At 35.6% G+C, this 13,125-nt stretch overlaps 1 protein-coding gene across 4 annotated transcripts in view; it reads left to right on the top strand.

Moving 5' to 3' along the window:
* LOC150085645 (fibroblast growth factor receptor 3-like) overlaps window positions 1-13,125 on the top strand; it is a 509,974-nt gene that overhangs the window by 331,048 nt on the left and 165,801 nt on the right. For all 4 annotated transcript variants that reach the window (XM_090374150.1, XM_090374153.1, XM_090374152.1 and 1 more), the window contains one exon: window positions 9,660-9,775. In XM_090374150.1, the coding sequence (XP_090230276.1) occupies window positions 9,660-9,775 (116 nt within the window). The remainder of the gene's footprint in view (window positions 1-9,659; window positions 9,776-13,125) is intronic.

The following is a 13,125-nucleotide window of genomic DNA, read 5'->3' on the forward strand; positions in this document are numbered from 1 at the left end:
TATTGAAAATTGCTGGTACATAATGTTGTCTAAAATTTATCAGAAGCCAACAAGTAAGATTCAGCTGCAGGAGAGCATTGTAAAGGTGGTACCACAAAATTGGGCAACTGCCAGAAGTTGATTAACTCTATGCCAGATCACTGCAAGGCTGCAAAATATTGAGAACTTATTTTTCTGATTTACAGTACATAATATTATTATGTTAACTTATCATTTCAGTTTGTACACTTAAATGCATGCAATAAAATGTATGTTTGGTTGTCATGATTGACATTTTTACGATTTCTCATATTTCCATTAATTATGCATTTTACCCTTTGGGAAGATATTTATGGCAATTAGGTTTATCAGGTGGCCTTTTTATTTATTGGATTTCATTCACAGAGATATAAATCCGATCTAACGAATGCATTTCGAACATTTCTGCAACCCACAATGCAGTGAAAAACACATTACAGCCACTCCTCGATGAACATAAGGGTTGCGTTCCGCGGACTTCTTTGTAAGTCAGATTTCCGTCATTGGAATTTCCCCCATGCTTGTGCAGCACTCCCAACTGTGTTCACTGAATTGATTGAATCAAAAAAAAAAAAAGTTCAATGAATGTATGAATAGAATTATTTATTGTATTTATTCAATTTTTTATCTCATGCCCAGGAAAAATTACAAAAGCGTGCAATTTAAAAAATTATAAAATTGCAAAAAAAAAGAGAGAGGAGACAGGCATAACATCAGTAAGTTTTACCTCTCAAGCATCGTTGCCAGAATCAACATCTTCAGCTGATAAGTACACCACTGCGGAGGTAGAGGGCTATGGAGATTTAGAAGTGGTCTGCTGCTCAACCTTATAAAAGAACATATTAATGGATGACTGGATGGTGGCTTTTTTCTTTTCATTGTAGATTTCTTTGTAGCGAGCAAGCATATTATTCACCCCTCTGTTAACTTTGAAGAATCGTATGCTGTCAGGATCCATCTTCTCAAACCTCGCCTTTGCCGGTGCAAATTCACAAAATGCCATTGCCATTTCTCTGGTGATGAAGCATCTTGGTTCCTCATTTGGTTCATTTTGAGTTCATCAGTATTTTCTTCTTTCACTATTGCTGCCTGCAAGTCAATAAGTTCTTCATTAGAAAATTGAATGGCAAATGCCTAAAAAACGGTACTCACCGTGTATAAGGTGAGTACCGTTTTTTAGGCATTTGCCATTCAATTTTTTTAGTCAGTTTGTCACGGTATTATAAGACTACTATAATTTCACTATCGTTCTTCGTTAGATAATTCCTTCTCTTTTTCCTCTATTTAACTCCTCCACGTCTTTGGTAACAACCTCCAACTGAAGTAGATCTGCAGCCTTTACAATCCCTTCGAAACTTTTATGTGCCATGGGCATATTGTCTTCCATGTGCAGTTTAAACAGCTTTTAGTAATTTCCTTCCAGGCCTTATTAATGTTTAAGATGGTGTAGTAAATGTAAATATTGTAAGATTTCCAAAAGTCTATTAACGTAAAATTTTTCTCACTATCTACTGCAGACAATGCCTGAACAAACCATACGGTTTTAAATTCGAAATAACACCCTGATCCATAGGTTGGATGAGTGAAGTAGTGTTTGGTGGTAGAAATATGACTCTCACATTTGAGTTGAAATCATCTATATGCATAGGATGTCCAGGAGCATTAATTATCTAATAGAAGCAATATCTTGAAAGGAACGCCGTTGTTTTTACAATATTTTTCAACCTCGGGAATGAAGTAGTATTTAAACCAATCCTCAAAGAGAGATATTGTTATCCATGCTCTCTGGTTTGATCGAAAATGCACGGGTAGGGTGGCTTTATTGATGCCCTTAAATGCACGAGAATTTCCAGAATGGTACACAAGCAGCGGTATTAATCTGTAATCTCCCGCTGCATTAGCCCCAAGCAAGACCGTGGCCCTATATAATTCCTTTTGAAGCCTTGAAACCTGGCATTGTCTTTTCCTCTTTGGCAATGTATGTTTGATCTGGAATTTTTTTCCAATACAGAGCAGTCTCATCAACGTTAAAAATTTGCTGAGTTGAATAGCCGCCTTCATCCATAATTTTTTCCAACACATTATACAAAATTTTTCTGCAGCTTTAGAATCGGCACTGGCAGCTTCACCGCTTACTTTACTGTTTTGGAAACCAGCGCAATGCTTTAACCTATTAAACCATCCATTGCATGCCATGAACTTAGCTTGGGGTTTGCCATACTTATCCTTAATATCTTCATAAATATTTCTTGCTTTTGTTTGAATGGCCATTGGACTCAGGGGCATTTGCTTCTGAATCTGATTTTCCATCCATATTATTAATAGCTGTTCCATCTTCGATATAGCACCTGAATGCTGTTTTTTGTGATCACTCTTAAGTGCTTTGATCCTTTGACATGTTCTTTTATATGCACAATACCCTTTAAAATAGTATTCACTGTTGAAGCAGCGAGACCTAATTCCCTTGCAATTATTGACAAACTTTGTTCTGCTTCGTACTTCTTAATCATTTTCATCTTCATTTCTAAATCAATTTTGTTTAGTTTCCTGGCACTACCACCACTTGCACTTTCTGCTGGTTGCTTTCCTTTAATCATTGTAATACGTAAATAGGAATGAAGAGAAGTTTCTGAAAATTTGTTTTTTATATGACTGAAGGTTTCAATGAAGGAGAACACATTTCACCATAATACCGTAATGTAATAACCTACATAATTCCAGTTATCAGGATTATTGCAAATGCAATAAGATCAAGTTTACTACCCATTTATAATAGATTGCACTAACAGAAAAGCCCACTAAACTGGAAAGTGAAAATTGTTTTTATTGTTTTTTGGCCTTGACCTTCAGAAACATGCTTTAGAAAAATATCACAAAGGCATTCAAAATTGATTCTTATAATGGGAACATATGATAATGATGAAAGGGTAGTGCAATTTCCATTATAAATATGAGAAGTTTAACTGCTTAATTGTAAATTCCAGCAATTTCTCTCAGTTCCTCTTATTTTAGTAATTTTCTTTTAGCCATTTCATTTTAGATAATTTTTACAACATAATTGTACAAACTTGTGGAAAAACACAAAACACAATATGATGGATAATACAGCAAGCTAATGAACTTGTTTTCACAAAATCTCTAACAATACTGAGAAACTTATTGCGACGTTTGAGAGTTTATCTTATCGCAGTTAGTTTTATTACAGTGCTTGCGATGCATGCAATAAACTAATAACAAACAACTTGTGTATGCCATAACAGCGTCACACGTATGTGGTCAACACAGCCTCTCAAGAAATAAAGTAACCTAATGGGCCATGTCGGCCACATATATGCGACATAAAAAAGTCTCTTTTTTTTTGTATCTTAAGCGGAAAAACGACAACACTGACATTACAATATTTATTTTAGAATTACTAATCAAATTATTTGCTAAATATTTTTGGCCCCTGGGGAATTTTTTCTTAAACTAGCTTGGCAGTCAACGTGTTAATGGTAGGAGGTGGTTAGCTGTTGGATAAACTGTATGTGCTAAAATAACCACACCGGTGATCTGGCAAACTCACTAATCTGGCACCCCACAGGTCCCAGCTCTGCCAGATGAGTGATGGTCGAACTTCTGATGAGGTAACTTCGTTCAGCGATTATCAGAATTTATTTTTAACTCTCTTTAACTTGTCTTTGTGCATAATAGCCTATGCTGCTAATGCTTTAAAAAATCATTAACCTAACCTAAGCAGTGGTTGAGATCTATATGAATAGACTGCATGGAACTCCACAGTGTCAGTTTTAATGGGAGAACAATGGAATATATGTCAAACAGCACCAGCCATATTCAGCAACATTTTGTACAATTCTATGCTCCCTACAATGCTGCCATTCTTTGGTACAGACTCGTGTTTCTTTCAGCAGGATAATGCCCCATGCCATACCACTAGTGCTGTTGGAAATAGTTTATAGACATGGATGTAAATTCCAAAAGTTGGAATAACTGATACAGAATCCCAATTCAAACTCTACAGAACACAAATGAGATGAATTTGTGAATGCTAGGCGAGGAGCCAGACCAGCACATCCCACATAGATAGTGTAACTAGTAATTGTTCTGAAGGAGGAATGGAGGCCTATACCCTCTGCAGTCTATCAATTGTTGGTGGAAAATCTACCAGTGTGTGCCAAAGTAGTCAAAGAGAGACTGATGTACTATTGGATGAATGGCAGTGATATTAGTGTGAAATTTTGTGTGTTCAGGTACCTTTTGGTGGATTTGGTGAATAATTTGAATCAAACCCGCCACAAAATGCTGTCGGGTTTTATTTGTATTAGACTGTAAGCACAAGTTCTAGACGTGGTGCTTATATTGAGTGGTGTCACAATGTGGCATCTTGTTCAAGATGGTAAATTAAAATACTTAACCCCCCCCCACTCCCCCACGTTCTGGCAGTGTTCTGTAATGCTTATCACTAGACCTTTTGTTTCAGTGGGCAGAGTCCTGAGCAGATTGAACTATAATTTTGGTGGAAGTTTGAAATAGAAATACTCCAGTGCAAGTACACCTGATAGGTGTACTTGTACATCCATAATAATTGTAAACAGTACAATATCATGATAAATGACTGAGTAATTTGTTATAAAATAAAATTTTAAATATACCAATTAAAAGTAAAAGAGGTCTAAAATGTTAAAGCTGCAAAATAAAACACTTTAGTACATTGAAGCTTCTTGAGTAAATTCTGGGTAATCCCCATAGTCAGTTGTTGCAGCACACAAATAAAGGGTCCCAGATTCCCAACAAAATATCAGCTATACTATGATATCACTACTTATTGGCTTATATGCCTTAAAGGTATGATTGGCTTAATTATGCCCTTAAGGCTGTTCCCTTACAGTTTGAGTAGCTGTATATTATTTGTTAATGGAAGCTAGCAGCTTCATGTCTGTGATGTGTACACTTTGTGATGAATTACAAATGTCATTCAGTAAATGTGCAAACTGACCAAAGACAAAAAAAAAAAAAAAAAAAGTTTTAAAAAGTTTTTCCAATGGCTGTTTTGAAATACAGACTAACAGGTGCTAGACAACTCGGTGATCAAACAAATTCAAGCAATTTGTAAAGTGCTTTCTGTTTAAAAGATATATATTAGTTTTTTCTTTAATATCTAGTTGTTATAATCAGCAGCTACTAGTTCTACAAGCAGTACACTAATGCCCAGAAGAGAAAGTTACCTTTCTATTCTTTTTCTTTACTAAAAACAAACACAACTAACCTTTCCCAGCTGTTTCGTCATTGGTTGGCATCAGTCCTGCCTCCACTTGGTGAGGCTAGAAGCTTGTACAGTAAAACCAACCTCCAGGGCTAAAGGAGAAAACATGGGTACAAGTGAATATCCACCACTAGAGCTGAAGAACTCCCAATTTAGATACAGCCATTAAACTAACCATGATATTTCTTTTCCAAAGAGACTTAAACCCAACCTGAACAAACGGGAACCACTGGCCTTCTTGATAATGCACTCTTTGCCAACTGAGCCAGTGGGAAAACTTTCTCCATTCGTCATACAGAGATGTCTGGAGAATGCAGCAGATCACCAAAAATGGTCAAAAGGCTCCAGTCAGGTGATCTGCTGATAGAGACGACCCGACCTAAACATTCAGAATATTTCCTGAAGCTTGCATTGTTAAGTGGAATCCCAGTTCTAATTTCTCCACATGCCATGTCAAACTTCTCCAAGGGAGTTAAGTGAATCGGACCCGTTTAAACTGTTCAGAAGAGGAAATAGTCCAAGTTACAAGATCAGAATGTGATATAAGCAAAATGGATAACAATCCAAAAAAATTGCAATGTAATTCCAACACACAACATCATTTTGACCTTTACTTCATTTTGCTGACTCAGTTAAAGCAGGAGACTTAAATTTCCGTGACTAACTGTACATCCCTAAAGCCTTTACAAATGTCAGAAGTTTGGACACTCCCAGACAACTGCTGGGCAATACTATTTGTGCAAACTGAAAATTTAAAACTCATGCACAAACTGAATGTACTGCGACATCTCCACAATATCCTGATTGTAAGGGTGAGCATCCTGCTTTCTGAGAAAGTATGTGATCTCTGGAAATTAGGGAAAAAAATTCAAAAATATGAGATTGAGAATAAAGTAACCTACCAAGAAGTGAGAAAACAAGCAATATTAATTATGCCAGGGTGTAGATATGCATCTAACACTTGGAATTACTGGTCTGTAGCAACACAGAGGGAAAGATCTGTGCTTTTGATCCATCCCTCATTTGCAAAGCCACTTGTAACAGACCAAAAAATCACACTCTAATCATAGTTCCACCAAAAATCACTTCACATAACCAAATAGCAAAGAAACCACAAGAGCCAGATGCTGTTCAGTCGATACAATATGGATACTAATGATACAATTAAAATTGACCAAGATGAAACAGTACTTGATCTCCATGCAGAAGATGATATGGAGATGAGATGTTCTGTTGCTTCAAACATTGAAGGAGAAGATCAGGATTCTGGATGCTCTTTTTTTCTAAAAAAAAAAGAAAGTTAAAAATAATTGGCACAAGCAAACATCTCATAAAAACAGACACCCATCTTCCTCTAGCAAAAACAAATAATAATGCAGTATATCCTTCAATGGAACTGCAAAGGTTTATGCAGTATCAATGATCTCTATGATTTAAGCTCCCAGTATTATCCAGTAGCAATCTACTTTTAAGAGAGTAATTTAACCCCACAAGTTACTCCAAAGATTAAAAATTATACATTGTATCAAAAAGACAGAAATTTAACTTTTCCATCCATGGCATGGATGGAGGAAGTTAAAGGCATGACAGTTCTAATAAGTTCAAGAATACCATATATCTTCTTCAAACCTTATTTAAAGCAGTTACTGTCCATATTATTCTTGGATTTTCTTTTACTATTGTTAATATTACCTTTTGCCAAATCATCCATGCTCTACCAAAGATCTAGAAGAACTTATAGCACAATACCTGCTCCTTTCTGTTTAATGGGTGACTTCAATCACCATCTATTATGTGGTCCTGCCCATATGGACAGATCATAGAGGTGCCTCCATAGCCAGGTGGGAAGGAGCAGCAGTGCGTAGCACATGCTTCTTGATTAGACTGGGGTTCGAGCCCATCACCACCAAATACGGAGGATGTGGAAAGGTCAGGGAATGACCACCGCATATTCCCGAAGCAATATGGCCTTAACCCCACAAGTTGCTAATGCTTCTAAAAACCAAACAACAAACAGATCACAGAAAATTTACTGGATCAGCAAAGCCTAACATTATACACCAGATCACATATTCAAATGCATTTCCTAACAGGATCCACCTCTGTTATCGATCTCTCTCTCTCTCTCTGCCTACCTTCCTATCCACTCGCCTGTAACACTCTATTCCACTCTGAAGCTTAGAGTGGACATTAATAAATGACCCCCTTGGCAGTGATCATTTTTCTGTCATCTGCAAATTACAAACATTGAGATCACTACATGGGGAAAGGAAACAATGCAGGCTCATCCAGACAAGACTGCAGTTATAGTTCAGACACAGCATGGGTTTGTTAAGGGGAAGTCATATGTGACCAATTTGATTGGATACTATGATATGGTCACAAAGAAACTGGATGCAAAAAAAAAAAAATTATGATATCATATTCTTGGATTTTACGAAATCTTTTGATACTGTTGCACATGGATAGGGCTGCCATCTCTCTAATCTTAAAAATGAGGACATTTGGGCAGAAAAATCCAGACTTTTGAGGATGCCTCTCCCTATTTTACCAAAACACAGCTTACATTCTCTTACATTCTTTTCAAAAATGCCTAAGCCTTTAATAACTGTTTATTATGATAATAGGCTAATAACATAGTCACTGGCAAAGTAATAACATGTTAAATGTTTTAATTATTGAATAGCTCAAATCCCTTAAATTAACAGAATTCACACTTTACCATTCTTATGTGGATTGCTTAATTCATAAAAAAATGATACACAAAAAATTTAATTATGATATGAATGAAAAAAAATACTTTTTTTTTTTTTCTCAGCGTAATTTATTTGCTGTTCTCTACATTTCTTTTATATTTTCCTCTGTAAATTTGTGTTTTTGGATAAATATGAATGGAAATTTTTACACAGCATGTCACTGAAATTGAATTTTGTAAGCATTATCCCTTAATTGAATCCACAGTAAACGAATTTCTATCCTTAGACCACTGCATCTCCATCATTGAAAAAGTCTTTCAATAAATGCATTGTGGTGGTATGGAAAAGAAAAATTGAGCAATTATTAACAGCTCTGTGAAAAACTCTTCATTCATACAATGGCTAAAATAATTAGCCCATCTTACATTACAAGGAACAGAAACATCAGTTACGAATTTTTTTTACATTACAAAACTGATCAAAGCACTTCACATCATCCACACACACTCCTTTTGTATGAAGGTACCTAATTGTTGAAACCATACTATCCCATTCAGGTGGCTCTCTTAAAGACATCCACCTGAATGAAGAAACTTCTTCCAGTGGTTTCAACCACAAGTCCAAGTATTCAGCATGTGATGAATATAAATTATGGATATTTCTTCTGAAAACTCCACATTTCTCTGCATATCCTTCTTCTTGCCTCTTCTCCAACATTTCCATCACTCTGAGGGAAATTAACTGACATTTACTTCTTTCTGAAAGAATATCCCTTATGGAAGCAAGAGCTTCAATAACTTCTATCAAAGAATTGTCATTCCTTTCAGTGCTCATTTTATGTGAATTGAAGACTGACATTATAGTTTGGCAGTGAACAAGAGAAGTTTTACTAAACTCATCTTCAAAGATAAGTTTTGAAATCTCGGGGGGATTTCTTGAGACAAAAAGAAAGACCTTAGGGCTGGATAAATACTAATAATCCTTTCAATTGCAGGTAATAGAGAAAGCCAGCGTGTTCTGCAATGATACAGAAGTTTTTTTATAGGTAACCTCTGTAAATTCACAAAATGTTTTTAGGTTTTCAACACATACAGTGTAGACACTGAAATAATTAAAAATCTTAAGAATAATGGAGTTAATATCTATATCAATTGCTTCAGTTAAGTTGTTGTTGTTATTTGGTTTTTAGGAGCATTAGCAACTAAGGCCATATTGCTCCGAGAATATGCGGTGGTCATTTCATGACCTTTCCGCATCGTCCGTATTTGGTGGTGACGGGCTCGAACCCCGGTCTAATCAAGAAGCGTGTGCTATGCACTGCTGCTCCTTCCCACCTGGCTACGGAGGCGCCTTTCAGTTAAGTTCCTCAACAGTTATCCTTTTGTTTTTGCAAAGCACATGCTTATAATTGCTCATTCATTAGGTATCTGCTTTCCTGGACCCACAGAATTGTCCTTTACAGTCAGTGAAATTAGACTGCTAACCATTGATTATGCACTTCACTTTGTACAATGCAGTCAGTTTTACTTATAATCAAATGTTGTCTATGTTGGACTATTAGTCTTTTCTTTTTTTTTTTTTTTTTTTTTTTTTTGTCATTTGGCAGTGGTAGACTGTTTATTTCAAAAACTTGTATGTGTGTGTGTTTATTTATTTATTTGATTTGTTTTAATTTTTTTCAGGTTAGTATTAGGAAAACCCTTAGGGGAAGGTGCATTTGGTCAGGTAGTTAAAGCTGAAGCCTTTGGATTGAATGGTAAAGAGGGTGCATTAACAGTGGCAGTAAAGATGCTGAAAGGTAACTTTTTCTTTTTTATTGCCATTAGCTTGTCATTTTTTTGTGAGAGCAGCTGCTGCTGTTGATAAGAAAATCTAACTAATTCTTCATGATGTTCGGAAAATGGCATATTGAAGAAGAATATAATAACATTTTGCATGTTGTGAATGGACATGTATTGATCTATCTCTGAGAATGCTCTTCAATGTTCATAGAAAAATAAGGTTAAGACAGTTTATTCCAAGAGGACTATGAGTAAAGGATGTTATTCTGCAGTCTTCACCTACCATCCACCAATCAGTTATGTGTTCAATCAGTGACCTCTGAATAATTTTACTTCTGCAAGTTTTTTCAGAACTCAGATGCACAAAATGCAGAATGCCAACAGATCTTCTTGTTCAATGTGAAGGGAATCAGCAGTAAATTTCATAGCATTAGTGCAACTTTGTTCACTGTGCAAGACTGGTTTTGACTTTTTGCCAGTAGTACAATTCCTGTGTAGGACACATATTTCTGGTAACAGGAGAGCAGAGCAGACAACAGCATCAGAATTTATGACATGGATAGTACTGCCAAAATGTCTGCTTCTATTACTGGCAGTTCAGCCACTGGCTACTGTTGTGCTCTTCTTACTCCTAGCCCTACACAGAGGCAATGTTCATCCCTCCAGAAGTTCTGGAGGGTGCATATTACAACTTCTCCCTGCATTCAAAAGTTTGATTTTAAATTAGCCTACAAGAGACATAAAAATGTTAACAAACAGTAGCTAAGTTTCATCAGGTCTCTTAAAGATCAGAATATTCAAATCTAACAAAGGGAAGAAGTTTATCATTCTGCCAACTTAATTTTTGGCAATATCACACCTCACAAGGTCTAGCTTCAGCTAGACTTTGCAAGTGGAAATGCCAACTGAATCAAGAAAGCTTGTCTTCTGCAAAAAAAAGTCTTATCAACTTATTTGCCCATGCTGTTAACAAATCCCACATTCACTAAAAAACACACAGTACCTATTGCACTGCTTATAGTCTCTGTATGTTGTTTTCGTTGGCAACATCTTGATAGATGTTAGCAGCAGCAGCAACAATATATGTGGTACATGTGTTGTAGCCCCCCTCCTTTTTTTTGTGATCAAAACATAAAAGGCATTACAGTAAAATCTCCTTAATACAAAATTCAAGGGACCAAAATCTACAGATTTTGTAATAACGAAGTTTGTAATAATGAGGTCTGACAAAAATGTCAAAACTTGACCATTTATAACATATATAACAATAATAAGAGTAATGTTTTGTGTAGAATTTCTTCTGTCTGTAAGAGAGCAAAATCCTTATGTTCCTTCAAAGTCTCATCTGTTCTACACACCATCCTAAAAAATTTATTTGTTACATGCCTTTCATTTGTCACATGTTTTTAATTATTCTCACCAAAGCTGCTAATTTTTACACTTGATGCAGTACCATCCCAAGAAGTTACAGCATTATGAATAGCATCCAAGGCAATTTGATTGAAAATTGTTTCCTCCTATGTTATGGATAAAATACCTTATCCAGCAGAAGTTAATATGCTATCTTATATGCTATGAGAGAAAAGAAACAATATGATTGAAACAAAAATATATAATAGTATCACACAAATCTGTAAAAGCAGAACCTCAGTATTCATATTAAAGGAAATATAAAAAATCAGTTAACTCTCTAATAAATTAATATAACTTAAATAAAGAAAGAGTCCACTTTCAACATGGTTTATATCATACATGCATCATGGATGGGCCGCCTCCATAGCCAGGTGGGCAGAAGCAGCAGTGCGTAGCACACGCTTCTTGATTAGACCAAGGTTCGAGCCCATGACTACCAAATAAGGAGGATGCGGAAAGGTCAGGGAATGACCACCACATATCCTCGGAGCAATATGGCATTAGTTGCTAATGCTCCTGAAAATCAAATAAACAACAACAACAGGCATCATGGATGATAGAAGTCCTTTACTTTCGTTTTCATCACTGGTAACAAAAACTTAATTCTGATTGGATGTCAGCAGCCCTTCGCTGTTGATGTTGCTGTAGTAGTAGCAAAATCATCATCCATCTTAACAAACTTGTGGTCTCCAACAAAATCCTTATGTTCCTTCAAAGTCTCATCCATTCTACACCCCCATCCTAGAAAATTCATTTGTTAGACCATGTTTTTAATTATTCTCACCAAACTGCTAATTATTACACTTGATGCAGTACCATCCCAAGAAGTTACAGCATTGTGAATAGCATCCAAGGCATTTAACTGTGGTTGAAAATTGTTCTTCCTATGCTACCTTGCTACCTTTATATGCTACCTTGAGGCCCTGATCCAGTTACTGCATAAAACTGGTAGTACTGAAAGATATAATCTTCATCTTAAGTGCCATAATGTGCTGTACAGGTGACCGATGCTTAACGCTGATAATTGGTTCCGTAAAAACAGAGCGCTAAGTGAATCTGCGCTAAGCAAGCACCACATTCCCATAAGGTAACATATGTATTTGTGAGTTGCGGTTGGTGCCATAGGATATTTCCTAATCAATAATAAACGGTAGTGAAAAGATGCACAAATGTCGGTCAAAATATTTAATATTCAAATATTTGTACATATAAAATATTCTGCATTACATACGTATATAATTATGTGGTAACTACTTACGTATCAAAATTAAACTTAAAATTCCATTTAAAATCATGAATTTAATTGATTTAATTTAATTAATGAATTTAATCAAGAAAAATGTGTGGATTTTGGGTTGAACTTTGGCCCTCTTCCAAATAAACTAAAAGGGATATTAATTTTAAATCCCCTGCAGCGTTACCACCCAACAATAAAGTCAACTGATCCTTCGCCGCTTTGAAACTTGGCATGTTTTTTTCTTCTTTACCTGGCATGTTTTTTTTTTTTTTCTTTCAATATGAAACTTCTTTTAGGCATTCGTTTCGACAAAAGTCCTGCTTCATCTATGTTAAAAATTTGTTGAGAAGTATAACGCATAATATCCCTATTCAATAATATTAACAAGTTCTTTTATGAAAGTTTCGGCTCCTTAATCTGCACTTGCAGCTTCTCCCTGGATTTTAAATCTATTCAACAGCCCTTACTAGTTTTAAATGGTTCCACTTTTTTTTTTTTTTTTTTTAGGTGAGTTTTCTTCAGATCATTATATTGGCTAATCTCTCCCTCTCTCTTTTTTAATAATATTAACCGAATTCTGCATTGGATATTATCTTCAATAAAATTAGTTAAAGTCTTTCCATTTCAATCCTAATAGCCGGCCTAGCCCTAGTTGTTTGTAGTGGAACAGCTATCTTTCCTGCTGCTAAAATTAATTCTTTATTTTTTTTTATAATT

Source organism: Mastigoproctus giganteus, chromosome 5, assembly GCF_048544385.1.
Source record: "Mastigoproctus giganteus isolate SK-2022 chromosome 5, ASM4854438v1, whole genome shotgun sequence".
NCBI classification, from domain to species: domain Eukaryota; kingdom Metazoa; phylum Arthropoda; class Arachnida; order Uropygi; family Thelyphonidae; genus Mastigoproctus; species Mastigoproctus giganteus.